At 53.7% G+C, this 14,970-nt stretch overlaps 2 protein-coding genes across 4 annotated transcripts; one reads left to right on the top strand and one right to left on the bottom strand.

Moving 5' to 3' along the window:
* Window positions 1–383: 383 nt before the first annotated feature.
* On the bottom strand, window positions 384–7,839 carry IRGQ (immunity related GTPase Q). 3 transcript variants are annotated; one of them, XM_032485892.1, is made up of 4 exons: window positions 7,630–7,839; window positions 7,088–7,323; window positions 6,792–6,955; window positions 384–5,648 (listed from the first exon to the last, which is right to left on the bottom strand). In XM_032485892.1, the coding sequence occupies exons 2-4, from the start codon at window positions 7,319–7,321 to the stop codon at window positions 4,313–4,315; spliced, it is 1,734 nt and encodes a 577-aa protein (XP_032341783.1). In that variant the 5' UTR covers window positions 7,322–7,323; window positions 7,630–7,839; the 3' UTR covers window positions 384–4,312. The 3 variants fall into 3 exon arrangements, with proteins under 3 accessions (XP_032341783.1, XP_032341781.1, XP_032341782.1); XM_032485890.1 differs by having other exon boundaries at window positions 6,792–7,323; XM_032485891.1 differs by lacking the exon at window positions 7,630–7,839 and adding an exon at window positions 7,418–7,616 and having other exon boundaries at window positions 6,792–7,323.
* ZNF576 (zinc finger protein 576) lies at window positions 7,830–13,462 on the top strand. Its single transcript, XM_006175074.3, has 4 exons — window positions 7,830–7,875; window positions 8,173–8,385; window positions 8,752–8,853; window positions 10,477–13,462. Exons 1-4 carry the CDS (start codon window positions 7,830–7,832, stop codon window positions 10,902–10,904), a joined length of 789 nt encoding a protein of 262 aa, XP_006175136.3. The 3' UTR covers window positions 10,905–13,462.
* Window positions 13,463–14,970: the final 1,508 nt, after the last annotated feature.

The following is a 14,970-nucleotide window of genomic DNA, read 5'->3' as shown; positions in this document are numbered from 1 at the left end:
AGGGGCCACGCAGATCACGTGGCCAGGTCTAGTGTCAAGACGAGAAGGGAGTATCCAAGGGTGTGGCTACAAAGAAGCTGAACACATTGGGGGTATGAATGGGCCACGCTGGTTCCTGGCAAAGATGCCTTACCATCACAGCCCCCAAGGTCTAAATAATTACTAGTCCACCCCACCTCCTTCAGGATGGCAAAACTCAGATAAAGTCTCTTGATTCTGGCCCAAGGGATTCTATCCTGCACATACCACCCCACTTTTGTATCTCCTCTCCAGGGACCCAACCTTGGACCCCTCCTTCCTCAGACCCAGGAGTCTAGGCTCCTAGCTCATCAAAATCCCAAGCATCTTTTTCCCCCTTCCAACTCCCAAAGGACAGACACACATGGGTTTCAACTTATTTTTATTCACTCCTTCAAAAAGCACCACAGGCCAACCCACCCTTGATACGCCCACCCTTCAAGGCTCCCCATCCCCATGGACACTGTGGACACAAGCCTCTCCATCATCATCCAGACAAGTATGAACCACAGCTCAAGTGACGAGTCTTTTGTGCCTATCCTGCTTCTGGCGATGGCAACACCAAGATTCATTGTACCTTACCTTGAATTTCTGCATTCAAGGGTCTTCCAGCCTGGAAGTGCCATGTAGACACACCTGGATGGCAGCCAGTGATCCACCCACAAGGGAGTCTCAGTCTTTTTTGCTTGGATGCTCCTAAAGACAGATGCCTCACTAGCAACTTGCTGCCTTTGCAGAGCCTAAAATTCAATCCCTTCAAAAGTATAATTGAAAAGGCAATCACTCCAAGAGATAGCCATGACACCCAGGAGTGCCCATATACAACTACCTAAACACAATCAGCACGCTCCACCATGGACAGCGACACAACAACAAACCTGGGTCTTGATCTCAGGCATGATTCGCATTGGCCAGGGGGCAAAGGGAATTTGTAAAAGGGGAGCGTTGGGCAGAGATGTCAGACAGGACCAAGTCAGAGATGGTGCCAAAGTGGCAGAAAAAGAGGAGGGCACTCTGAGCAAAGGCATGAGAGTGAGACAGATGCTCAGACTAGGGTCGTCTTCATGCTGCCTGGGCTGAGGGTGTGTGTGCAAGGACAGCAAGACTAACGTTTGAGCTCCCAGTGTGCCAGGCTTCTCAGCAGCGGCTTCAAGTACATTGATATGCATGAGAGAGAAGGTATGTATGTACGTACATACACTGAATTCTCACAATAGCCCTGTGAGGTAGATGCCATGTGCTGAGTGACTTGCCCAAGGTCACCCCTAGAGTCAGTAGAAGAAGGGCTGTCTGACCCTAGATCAATCCGAATAGAATTTCCTGTAATAATGGAAGTGCTGTAGGGCTGCGCTGTCCAATACTGGAGCCACTCACCACGTATGGCTGGTGCAACTGGGAAACCGAAGCTTACATTTTACTTACTTCTAATTAATTTAAAAATGGCTACTCAGCTCAGTTATTGGAAAACCATTCAAAATGATTGTGATGACTTGGGTATACAAATCAACTTCTTCACATAGGAGTTTTATGAAACCTAAATACGGATCAAGAATTTCTGATGAGAATTCATTGTCTGAATTGAGATGTGCTGCGAGAAATACACACCAGATTTCAGAGACTTGGCATGAGAAGAATGTAAAATATCTCATCAGTACTTTTCTATACAGATTCCATGTTGAAATGGTAATATTTTGGATATCCTGGGTAAAGGGAAACATATTAGAATTAGTTTCATCTGTTTCCTTTTCCCTTTTTAATGTGGCTCACATTTTATTTCTACTAGACAGCACAGCTCCACACCTCTCCGCTCCTGCACGTGGCGGGTGGGCTTGATGGGAGAGGCTTGAATGTGGACCAAGGAGAGGCGTAGACAGCGTTGTAGTGGGTATTACAGATACAGATGAGTAACGTTCTCCTAAGGCTGAAGAGAGCTTTGAGGACAATGCCTGGAGCCCTTCAGTATTGAGCTAAATGCTTTTTCCCATCTTGGCTGTCTCAACTTTAATGGGACAGATTGTGCCAGTGGCGGGAGTTCAAGGTGGACATGGGGGGAATCATCCCTCAAGCACCCGTCCCTCAGGTTGGTTACCCTTGTCTTCAGCTGTCAAAGGAAATAGGATCCCAGGAGTATTTCTGGTCGTCGTCCAGCCCTTTCATGTCACAGATGGGAAGATAAGGCACTGGCCCAGGTCACCCAGATAGACAGTGGCAAAGCTGTGCTTGCTTCCCAGGCCCCTTCACCTGACAGGGGCTTTCTCTCGCATGATACGCCTTTTCTCCCCTATCTCACTCCTTTCCTGTATTGTGACCAGAGGCCCAACAACCTAAATTCCAGCCCTAGTTCTGCCACTGATTAATGAAATAAAATAAATATTTATTAAGCACCGTCTGTGTGTCAAAGCACTATCCTAGGTACTGGGGATACAGCATAGAACAAGACAGGCATGGGGATAATAGCCAATAAACAGGTAAATAAATAAGGAACTTTTCTATGGGAATAATTGCTACAAGGAAAATTAACCAGCTGAGATGAATAACTGAATACTGGGGGTGGGGGTGTGAGCTACTTTAGTTAACAGTGGTCAGGGAAGGCCTCTCTGAGGGGACATCTGAGCTGAGACCCGATTGACAAGAAGGAGCTAGTCATGAGAAGATCTGGGGGCAGAGCATTCTGGGCAGAAATAACAGAAAGTGCCGAAGTCCTGAGGCAGGACCCCGGTGGCCCGCTCAAGCATCAGACAGAAGATCTATCAGGTTGGTTGGGGATGGGATGGGGCAGGGAATGAGAACAGGCAGGGGCCTTGCTGTGGGCTGTTGAGCCTCGAGCTTGCCCACTCTGGGCTTTGCCTTCCCATCTAACATAACAGATTCTACTGGATGGCCTGTCAGGTCCCCCTTTTCTATTTTTGACATTGAAGAATTCTGTGGCTTCTCCTCTACATGTAGCTGGCAGCCTAGAACATTCCAGGCACTGTGCTTTCTGCCTTTGCCTCACTGTAGCACTTTCCCATGGTCTGGAACACCTGCCCAGTGGTTCTGTGGGTCCCCTGCTCCCTGCAGTGTTCTCTGTGTACACCAGAAGGCAGCATTCTCTGTGTCCCTCTCGGGGATCTCTGAGGTAGCCAACACAGAAATGTTTGGACTAGTGCAGCAGTACAGCTGCTTTTCCAAAAAGGCAGGTGTACAAAATACCAAGGCCAGAAAGGGTTAAGGTTTAATGACAGAAGAAACCAAGACCCCTAAAGAAGAGAGGGATAGGGGAACAGACTCCCCAGAAAGCTCCATAATCGCTCAGCACCTGTAAAATAGGGGCAGTCATATCCCTTCCCAGGCAAACTCAGAGAAAGGCAGTTGCCAGAACCCAGATCCATTAGGGATTTGTGGACAACATCTCTGAGGCACGAGTTTCTGCCTTTCCACACCCAGAAGGCCTCATTCCTAATCTCTGCTACCCTCAGAGCCACCATGTCCGGACCCCTTGCTTCCTCCTATTTTTGTGGTACCATCCTCCCCAGAGGAAGGGAAAGAATTTTGAGTCCCCAGGTCCCCTGAGGAACAAACAGTAGACACCCCTCTATTCCCCAAGAGGGACCAAAGGGTCCCCAGCTCTCTCACACAGCCCACCCGTTCCCTCCTCCCACCACCCAGGAATTAGGAACCAAGGTCCCAGCCTTCTTGGGAGCCATAAGTCTGAGACCCCAGAGACCCTTCTTCCCCCCAGTAAAGTTTCAAAGCTCACTGCCTCTTGAGGAACTGGGAGGCTGCATGCAGGCCTAGCCACACCCAGGAAACCTAGACCTTATATCCCTTTGTGGTTCAGAAGTCCAAGATACCAGCTCCCCGGGGAACCCAGACCCCCCCCCCCCCATGCTGCAATCACCCTTCATCAAGAATCAGGGTTTCTACCCCCTCTCCCCCTGGAGGACTAGACATCTAATAGATCCAGTGTTCACTCCCTCGGAGACCAAGATATGCCCCCTTCTAGGAGTCCACATCCTGTGGCTCCCAGAGAAATCAGGAGTCCTGTCCCCCAAACTCTATTCCCCTTCAGGACCTAGGAATCCTGGTGACTAGATGTCACACATCTCAACCGGTAGTCAGAGCCCTCATCCCCTTCAAGCACCCAGGATTCCGAGAGGCGGCCCCCTGCTCTGTTATCTCACAGGCCCAGACATCCCATGCTAGAGTCTGGACCACCCCCATGCCCTCTCCCTCCAACCGGGACTTGGAGTCCGCAGCCGCTGACAGAGTCGGGCAGCCGGGACCCGGGGCACCCCGGTCCTCAGCCCACCTCTCACTGCGCGGGCACCTGCGGTGCCAGCACTGCCTCGGCGTCGGCCCGCATCTCGTCGAGCGCCTGCAGCAGGACGCCGTGCGACGCGCGGTAGCCCAGGCCGCCGGTGGCCGCCGCGCCGCCCGCGGGCCACAGGAAGGAGAGCGCGCCCAGGGCCGCGCCCCCGGCGGTGCCCTCGCCCGCCCACGAGCCCAGCCTCGCCTCGACTTCGGCGCGCGTCACCGGACCCGGGAAGCGCGTCCGCTCGGCCAGCACCCCTGGCGCCAGACCTAGCGCGAGCTCGCGTCGTGCCAGCGCCGCGGGTTCCAGCCCCAGCGCCCGCCGCCACTCCGCCAGCTGACCGCGCAGGAGCGCCACGTCGCACGCCCAGCCCAGCCCTGGTACTGGAGCTGCCGCCGCCGCCAGGCTCGCCAGCAGGGCCGGCCGCCACGCCCCGGCCCGCAGCGCCGCAGCCTTGGTTCGGGCTGCGCGGGGAGACGCGGGTGGCAGCGCCAGCAGCAGCGCTCCTGCCTGGGCCGGGGGCAGCGCGCGCCGCAGCCACTCGCACAGCCCCGGGAGTCCGCCCGGCCGCAGCGGGAACACCGGCGGCGGCGCCTCCTCCAGCACCTCCCACGTCTCGTCCTCCGGGCTCAAGGCGGCCGCGCGCTCTGAGTCCCCGCTGCCTGATCTCTTCACGCCCATGCCAACCGGCTGCAAACTCTCGCTGCCTGCTTCCTCTGAACCTACCCCGCCGCCTGCTTTCTGCGATCTGGGGCCACGTTTCTCCATTTCCTCACTGCGTGCGTTCTCAACACCCCCTCCGCCGGCGTTTTCTAAGCTCTCGCCGCTGGGCTTCTCCGCTGTTTCCTCTTCTTCCAGAGCCTCCGGATCCTCGCCCTCGCCGTCTGTTCGCACGCAGACCAGCGGCGCATCTGGTAGCACCAAGGGCCGGACCCGGGCCCAGTCCTTCTCAGTGGGGGCCCCAGGGGTGACAAGGATGAGAGCGTCATAGTGGGTTGGGTGGGGGGTGGCAGCAGTGCCCTCGGAGCCCAGAGGCACGGTCCAGAGCACCACGTTGGGGCGCTCTGGGGCCGGGTAGGGCGTGGGCCCCTCGGGCGCCGACGCAGGCACCGCACTTGGGTCTTCAGGATCTAACCCGAGTAGCAAGTCCAGCACAAGGTCCATGTCAGCCCTACCCGCCACGGCCAGGTCCAGGCGCGCGCTGCCCAGTCGCTCCAGGCCGGCGCGAACCCACGACAGCGCCGCCTCCAGGCCACCGGTCTCGAAGGCCTCGCGCACAGCCTCCAACTCTGCAGCGCCCAGGACCTCAAAGCCATCCTGAGCGGGTGGCAGGAGCCTGCGGGGACAGGGAGGGATGGGATCAAGAGCAGAAGAGGGACTAAGTGGTGGGAAGCTGGGCTAGGGGGACAGGATTGGGTTATGAAAAGGGCGGATCTTTCCGAATAAGCAGGAAAGGGAGGGGCCAGACTAATGCCACAGAAAATAGAAACCAGGGACATGAAGAAAAGGGCTTAAAGCAGGGACAGGATGGCTAGATTGAAATCAGGTTTCCAACAGAACCTAAAATGGAGACCCGACAAAGTCTTTCCCGGGCTCACACTCTTTGGGAGCTGGGCTTTCCGAGGGACCTGCTGGATTAAGAAAAGGCTGTACTGGGCGGGGCGAAACTCAGAGTGGGGCTTGGAGCAAAGGCAGAATTGCGACTGTATTGTGGACTAAACGAAAACTGGGCCCTATTCAACAAGGTCAAGGTCACCAAGGGCACTCTTTTCTGAGTAAGGAGTGGGGTAAAGACCAGTGAAGGGAAAAGCCTCATCTGCTAGTTCTCACCAAGAGGGAGGAGAGGCTGCCCTTCCCTGAGCTTCGTTTTGATGTCTATAAAACGAGGCCGCTCGGCGTTGGGGGAGAAAATTCAGCAAGTGGGCACAGAGATGAGAGGGGATTAGAGAAAGGAAGTGGGGGAGGGCACCCAGAAACAACAAAGCCTCGCTGAGGATGTGGCTTTCTGGAGACTGGGGTCGCTTGAGAGCCAAGCTGATGGCGGGGAGGAGGGTGAAGACGGGACAGAGTGAGAGCTCCTTCACAGTTTTGCCTGGGGGAAGTATTTGGGCGCGAGGTCCCGGCCTCTCTCAGAATTCTCGCGAGGAAGCGCGGCTTGCGACCTCAGAGCACTCGCAGGAGGCAGAACCTGGATGACAGGTCGGGACTTCTAGCTGATCCTTGGCTGGGGCCTAGATGACAAAAAAGAGTCAAGCACCGAGCACTAGCTTGGGGTGGAGCCTCGCGGACCTCAAAACCTGAGCTGAGGGGTGGGGCCTGGATGAGGGAGCAGGGCTTCTAGCAGATATCCCGTTAGGGCAGGCCCCAAACTCGCTGGGGGCGGGGTCTCACGGACCTCAAAGAGCACCCTCAGGGATGGGAGGTACAGACTAAATAAAGCTCCAGGCCTCTTAAGACCACCCTGAAACGCCGCGCTCACCTCTGCAGCGCCTCCGCCTGGCTCCGCAGCGCCGCCCGCAGGCGCTCCAGCTCCTCGCAGCCGTCGCTGCTGCGGCAGTCTGTCGGTACCACGAAGAGAGCCGCGGCTCCCAACCCGGCGCTGTCCAGCAGGGCCGCTGTCTGATTCCGGGCCTGAGCTTCATTCTGTGAATCCCCAGGACGGAGGTTCCGCACAGCCAGCAGCGGGGTCCCTCGGGCTAGGGCGGCCCGTGCTGCCTCCCCCAGCTCTGGAGCCAAGGGCTCCCCATTCCCCTCCGGTCCGGGCAGCACCAGTACCAGCACGTTGGCCTCCGCTGCCCAGGGCCCCGGCGCTGCGGGTGGACAGCTCAGCTCGCCCAGGAAGAGGCCAGGGCCCGCAGCTCTCAAGCTGGGGAGCCCGGAATCCGGCCGTCCGTCGGGGATCTCTACCGTCTCCACATCCTTGTCGCACAGCGCTGCGATCAGCGCAGACTTTCCTGAGCCCGGAGGCCCGAGGAACAAGACCGTCACGTCACCCCGCGGCGTAGGCATAGCTGTAAAGCAAGGAGAGAGAAGATCCCAGTCAGGGAACACCAGCCTTCTTCTTTTCTAGCAGCCCGACTCTGGTCTCAGACTTCAGCCTTTCACCTTGTCCCTTCTTTCGTTCTCGGGTATCACTCCCAAGCACCTAGAAATCTGCCGCCCAGGCCCTATTCCCCAGGAACCCTGGAATCGTGTTTGCCCTCTTTCAGGGCATTTCCCTTTCCGCTTCAAAAACTGAGAAATCGGCCTCCAGCCCCTTCCTCCCTCAGGGACACAGATGTTTTTAATCCTTCACTCCTCCCTTCCAAATCACCAACCGAGCAGACAGCCGGCACACGGGAGAGCGCAGTCAGCAGCCGATCAGCCGATGAGAAGCCCCGCCCCTGGGGTCTGAGGACGGAGGCCGAAGAGGTTAGAAAGCCGTGATTTGGGGACGCCCAGACGCTTTCCGGGGGCTCTAACCTTACGTCATTCTTTTTAGGAGGGGGGTGTGACTTGGAAGCGTGACCTCGGGGACATGGCCCTTTACGGCGCCTGCGCAGAACGGCCGAAGGGCGCTCGCTGTACGGGGCCTTAAACAATGAAGGAGCCACAGCGCGTGCGCGCCAGGAGCACCTACCACACTTGCGCAAAACGCTTAGGTCTGTACGGCACGGGTGGCTTGCAACGTCATCATTACGCACCCCAGTGCAGAGAAGGACCCCTCCCGTTATTTTTGAGGGCCGGGCTGGCGCTACTTCATCACCGCCGGATGGCATTACGGGATCTCCGCTTCAAAAGTCTCATCAGGCGGAAGGCCTTGGAAACCACCTGAGACTCGGTGGGCCCTACCTCGCTTCCCTTCGGGTGACGGCGCTGAGACGAGCGACTGACAGGCGCAACGAAAGGCAGTCCCCTGCTGTCCAGAGAAAAGCGGAGGCCTGAGCCACCCGCCTTGGCAGGGAGCCGAGGGCAATGCCTGGGGCAGCGGGATACACCGGCTGAAAGCGCGCGTGGGAAGCGGGAGCTTTGGGTGGAACAGGAGTTTCGGGATGTCAAAGGAAGATGTCTCCTGGGAAGAGGCAGGCTAAAGCGTGGGTACCACTACCTGCCTCAAGACACGTGGGAGAAAAGGGGATGAGGCTGTGTCAAAGATGAAGAGTCCCGCGCTCGGAGTTCAGGGAGTTTAATGAAGGAAGCATAGGTCAGAGGTCTCACGCAAGTAAGAAGACTCTAAGGGGAGCCACAAACCCGGGGAGTCTAATCTTTCGGGAGGATTGAATCTCCTCTAGTGAGCACTCTTATCAGGTTAAAATCCAAGGAGATGGTATCATGGGGGTCAAAGGCTGGCAAGGAGAGCCAGTCAAAGGTCATAAGATTAGTGGGCCCTCTAAAGCCGGCTGCGATGAGCAACTTCAGTTGATTTACTATTATGTCCTGCGTGCTCTTCTCTTGACCAGAGGTGTCCCAGTCACCACGGAGGACCCGCACCCCAAAGAGACCATGGAGCAGCAGGAATTCGTCCAAGGAAAGAAGTCTCCAAAGTCCAGAAGGCGACATCTGTGAGTACTGCCGACCAGAGGAGGGTGGGGTGCAGAAGCTGAAGCTAAAAGGATTACTAGAGCATTTCAGTGTCCAAGGCGTTGACAGGACTTGCCTGTTGGGAAGGAGCTGTAATGGCCCCCGAGCTGCCCTCCTAGAAGCTGTTCCTCCCCCACCCTTACCCTTAACTACCCTCAGACATACTCCCTCTGCTCTGTCCACATAAGCATGAAGGGGATGCAATTCAGAGGCACTGAGCAGCATCCAGAGAGACTTAGAGTGCGAGAGGTGGCTGGGAAAAGGCAGAGAGCCCCAATCCCAACTCTGCCCCAGACTTTCCGTGTGACTTGGGCTTCTGTTTCTCTGTCTGTTAAAAGGGGTTGGCACTATTCACCTCATAGGGCTGGTGTGAGGACTAACGGCAGAAAAATGGAAAGCTTGATGTTTATGAAAGTAGCCAGTTAGACACAGGAAAAAAGCAACAGCTTTTACCGAATGCTTATTATGGGCTAGGCGCGTTCTAAGAGTTTAACATTTGTTATCCAGTCCTTGCAGACCCTCTGCAGTTGATAATTAGCACTTTCAGATGATGGGACTGAGGCAAAGAGAGGTTAAATATTTGTAACAATGAGAGCCACAGTGTCAGTGCTCTCCAGCCAAAGATCACAGGGACATACCTGGAGTTGGAACAAGCTGGGTTTACTGCTCACTGCGTTGAGGAAGCACACACACCATGGGGCATCTCTGTAATAAGGATTTATTATAGGATATGGGTTTGTGGTAAGCGATTTGGGGAAAGGTTCAAGAAAGGGGTTTTACTCTGGATGGATGCTGCCAGGAAGTGGGGGCAATTATGTGGCTGGCTGTCTCAATAAATCTTACCTAGAAGGAGGGAGGAACAAAGCACAGCTCAAGCTGATTGGTAAAGCAGCAACCGGCACGGCACGCATATTAGCCAGGACAGGTGGGTGTTTGGCCATTTTTGTGGTTTGGACAGTGTTCACGTTTGTCTGTGTACAGATGGCATTATGGTGTGGTCTTGTCTTGACTCACCTCAGTCACAGTACGGCCTTGTCTGATGATGTTCTGTTAAACTGTTTATGTTCAGCAGGAGAACGCCAAGGCCCAGCTCTGAGTGCCAGGCCAGCTCTGGCTGTGGGGCTGCTTTTCTCTCTCTCAGCAATAATTATTGCAAACCACTGTGTAGCACTGTTCTAAGCACTTTGTATAAGTTAATTCATTTGTTCCTTCCAACAGCCCTATGAAGTAGATAAAACAGTGTTTTCCAGGTGAAAACACTGTTTTTACTTGCCCAGGAAGCCACAGAACTGGCATTCAGTTCCAGGCAGTCTGGCTCCAGAGGCTGTGCCCTAATCACATGGCCCTGTGGGAAGGGCAGACTCCTGGGTTCCAGACCTGACTCCACTATTTCATTTCCCAGCTTTGTGACTGTCCACCAGGGCCTAACCTTTTTGAGCCTCAGTCTGCTCATCTGTAAAACAGGTCCAATAATAGTTTGCCTGTACTGCTGTCCAGTGCTGACATAGCGTCTGGCATATAGTAAGCACCGCATGTTCATTGCTGGCATGATTCTGGAGCTGGCAGAGGTCCTGGAGACTTCAACCTCTTCCCACGTCCCTTAGGCCACCTGGGGGCCCTGCAGTGCACCCGCTGCCTCATCACCTTCGCCGATTCCAAGTTCCAGGAGCGTCACATGAAGCGGGAGCACCCAGCGGACTTCGTGGCCCAGAAGCTGCAGGGGGTCCTCTTCATCTGCTTCACCTGCGCCCGCTCTTTCCCCTCCTCCAAGGCCCTGATCGCCCACCAGCGCAGCCACGGTCCAGCAGCCAGACCCTCCCAGTCAGCTGCACCCACCACCACCCAGCCCACCTTCCCCTGTCCTGACTGTGGCAAGACCTTTGGGCAGGCTGCTTCTCTGAGGCGGCACCGCCAGGTGCACGAGGCCCGTGCCTCCCCGGGCCCCTTCGCCTGCACTGAGTGTGGTCAGGACTTTACCCAGGAAGCAGGGCTGCATCAACACTACATCCGGCATGCCCGGGGGGAGCTCTGAGTGTGGCTGAAGCCCTACTCAGGGCCATAGGGACTCTGGCTGGTGGGACCCACCTCTGATACGGGATAGGAGCCTCAGAGGGATTTGCTCCCCCCCCCCCTCCCCGGAAAGGCAAAGGGCTCCTGATAAATAGGACTCAGAAGATGCTCATTTAGAGCTTTAGTCTTTGGAGGACACAAAAGCCTTCAGGGAAACAGTAAAATCAAACAATAGTAAGACCTTTTGTTTAAAAAAAAATTAACAAGAAAGAGGGAAAACTGTTATTCATATCTCCCTCATTCCCAATTAAATAGTTTGAAATTGCGACTAGCTGCAGATTGTGTAATCACCATTAATTTTTCCCAGATGGATGCAATGGGACTTTAAGAGCAAACTGCCCTGGATTTGTGCCTGAAAGGGGGCAGGGAGAGTGAGGTATCACTGGCCTGTAATGCCATGACTGGGTCCCAGACGCAGAGCAGCCTGGGCCTTTGGAGATGGGGCAGCAAAATCGGAAGCTGTACTCTGAATTTGCGGGGGTTGCAATTCGATGATCTCTTCCTGCCTTCTGCCAGGCTTTCCCACACAAGGAGGGGCCATGGCATTGGATGGCTTTGCCCTCCTCCCCAGATAATTTATTCATTTAAATAATCTTATGTACCATTCTGGTCATGGAATATTTTTTATATGTGTAGGTGAGATGGCATGAATAAACAGAAATAGTATCTAAAAACATAAAAGGTCCATATTAAAATGTCTAAACAAGGAACTCTGGCTTTTGAGCAGGAATTTCCAGAGAACATAAGGGCACAGGGAGTGGGGAGCTCAGGGCAGAGCTGGCCTGGCCCTGTGGGGAAACTGGTTTGGAGTCAAACAGAGATACCTTCTGCTTCCTGTTGTATTTGGCCAACACTGGCAGATATCCCATTAAGATCCTATTTTCAGCTCTTAAAAGGCCCAACCCTGGGCTGAGTTCCACTGGGCCAGTTTTACTCCCTCACATTACCTGCCCTGCCCCTAGAGACAGCAGTCGATGCCTTGCATACAGCAATCATAGGCTCTGTTTGAACGGAGTATTTTGAAAGCCCACAGGTGAGATGGATGTGGCAGAGACTGAGCTATCTCCCAATGTTTAGCCAGGCACATGGTGGCTACAAAGACTACATTTCCCAGATTCCCTTGCAGCTACATGTGGCCATGTGACTGAGTTCTGACTAAATTCCTAGGTAGAGTCTTCAAGCTTCAGAAAGGAACTTGCCTTTCCTCCACCTTCCTGCCTGGAAAGTGAACATGGTATCCAGCCATCGTGAACTATGAGAGCAACCACAGGATGGCAGAGCAACAAGGTAGCAGGAGGCTGGGTCAGCTATCACTGCTGCCCCCTCACCAGTCTCTACAACGGACCACTCCCTGTGTGTATGTAAATCAGCTTACATCAGTCATTTAAAACCCTCCAATGGCATCCCATAGATAACATCCAAAGAACTTACCTGGGCCCACAAAACCCAATAGTGACTGGGTCCCAGCTCACTATGAAATCTCAGCTCCCTTTCTGTCATCTTCACTACACTCCAGCCGCACGTGCCGGGTGGGCTTTTGCCTTTCCTGCTTACACAGAATTTTGCAAGGCTACCTCCTCATTATTCAGGTCTCAACACCTGCTACCTCAGGGAGGTCTTCCTTGGCTAAAACAGCACTACCAACCCTCACTCTGATGTACTTTCTTCCTAGAATTCTCCAACACCTGGAATTATCACTCTTGTTTATGTCATTATCTGTGTCCTTCCTTTGAAATCCAAACCCCTGAGAACAAGTGTGGTGTCTTCCTCACTGCTTCCTCCCCAGAACCTGGGACAGCGCTTACTGTGGCGGCTCAAAAAATAACTCCTTGACTGTGCCCAGCTGTTTACCTAGCTCAGCCTCAGCCCACCATTCCACACTGCTCCGGGATGCTGGGCCTTCTACAACTATGCTTCCCAGACTCCCCGGACAGCTGGCTTCCTTAAGTTCTTCCCACAAAAGGTATGGGCAGAAGGAAGGCTGGAAGAGGGAAGGGCCTTACCTTGCCTTGGGCTGTTGCTGGAACCCCTCCAGCAGCAGTTCGGGCTCCTTTCTATACTTGGCACAAGGTTCTTGCAGCAGCTTTGTGGCACCTTGTCCCTGGTCCCTGCACCAGCCGCACGTGGCCCATCCTCCAAGCTCCCACTGGGTTCTGGTCATTGCACTTCTTTTTCTGTACCCCAGTCCTATAAGTGGGAGCTTCTTGCAGACACTAATTTCTCAGTTACTTGACTTTTCCACATTTGTGCTTTTAGCCTTCTAATACCCGTGTAACCAATTTCCGGTACTGAATCCTCTTTGGAATTCCTAGCCTGGTTTCCATATACTGACTGGGCCCTGAAGAACTGAATGACCCCACTGGCAGCAGACCAAGGTGTCTTGATCCCTAGTCTCTTGTGATCCTTACGAACTTTTATGACGAATGGGTAATTCCCTACATCTGTGCTTAGAAAACCCTAAGGCAGAAGAGGGCTTAGGCATGCTGCCCCAGGAAATAAAATCCATCAGTGTGGTTTTAATGAGCTGTGAATTTCTGCTTTGACAATTCTGAGATTCAGCGATGCTCAGCTATAGCGCTTAGGAAAGTCTCAAAGGGGATAAATGTCACGTTCTGAGATTCTGAGCTTCTAGGATGAAAAGCATGGGTTGTAAAAGATGCTGTGGTCTAAGGTCCTGTAACAGGCGTCAAAATGCAAATACTCTTTGGGGCAAGCAGGGTGTGAGGGGTCCAGATGGCAGACAGTGGGGACTGGGCATGTGGGAGGGAATGGCCCATTAATAATAGTTCATGACCCCCGACTCAGCTCCTGCAAACTACTGCCCCGTGGGATTGAGGGTTCAGCAACTGATTGCACAGAGAAGCCAGAAACTGCCATTTTTATGTCAAATCTGCCCATTTTTTGTTGGTAACTAATGTGATTCTAAAAACCTCAGTAATTCTTGTGACCACATATACTCCTGCACATCAGATGGTGGCTGTGGACAGCCACTTATGGTGTGTGGCTTAGTGGCTAAGATTGTGTGCCCTGTATCCAGCTGTCTGGGTTCAAACCTGTGCTCTGCTGCTTCCTAGCTGTGTGACCTCTAGCAGATTATTCAAGCTCTCTGTGCCCTGGTTACAGCAGGTGTAAAATGGTCATGATAATAGCCCCTACGCCTCTAAGGATTATGACAATGACTCAGACTCAGAGAGAAAGCCGAAGTCGGAATAATGGCCTATACAACCTGGCCCTCTTCCCCTCTGCCCTTCCCCTCCCACCAGTCTTCCCCCTGCCTTCCTCAGCAACAGCCTTGTGGCCCTGAGTACGCTCCCACAAACATTCTAAGCAGCCTCCCACCTCAGGGCCTTTGCACTCGCTGTGCCCACAGACAGCCATGTGGCCTACTCCCCTTCCTTTAGGTCTCTGCTCTGATGTCACCTTCTTAGTGAAGTCTCTCCTGACTACGCCACTTGAAACTGCTTCACACACACACACACGAGCCTCCCCACTCCCCTCCCCTTTGCCTCCACAGTACTTACAACCTTCTAACATTCCATTCATTATATATATTTTACTTAAATATTCAAGTACCTGTTTTCCTCTTTATAATACAACCTCCACAAAGGCAGGGATTATTGTTCACTGTTTTCACCACTCTATCCCCAGCTCCCCAAATATTGCCTGCATCTCCCAGGTGCTCAATAGACCACCATTGAATGAATGAGTAAATAAGTAACAGTCCCTACCTCACAAGGATCCGATGTGATTGTCCATATACAGCTCTTAGCCCAGGGCCTGGTCCGCTGTGAGCGCTGACTTAATGATGGCCATTACGGTAATTCAGGTTCTATTCTTGAAGGTTCTTAGTTGCCAAGCTTCTATGAGTTAACACACGTAAAGCGCCTTAGAGCCTGGCACACAGTAAATGCTTAGTAAATGGTAGCTATTATAATAATTAGGCTTCTATTTTCAAAGAAGCTTTGGTGCCAAGCTTCTGCGGATTAGTACCTCCCATCTCAGAGTGGGAGCCAATGTTTCAAGAAGGC

Source organism: Camelus ferus, chromosome 9 (assembly GCF_009834535.1).
Source record: "Camelus ferus isolate YT-003-E chromosome 9, BCGSAC_Cfer_1.0, whole genome shotgun sequence".
Taxonomy (NCBI): domain Eukaryota; kingdom Metazoa; phylum Chordata; class Mammalia; order Artiodactyla; family Camelidae; genus Camelus; species Camelus ferus.
Note: the sequence above shows the minus strand (reverse complement) of the source record. Positions and strands in the feature narration are given on the sequence as shown.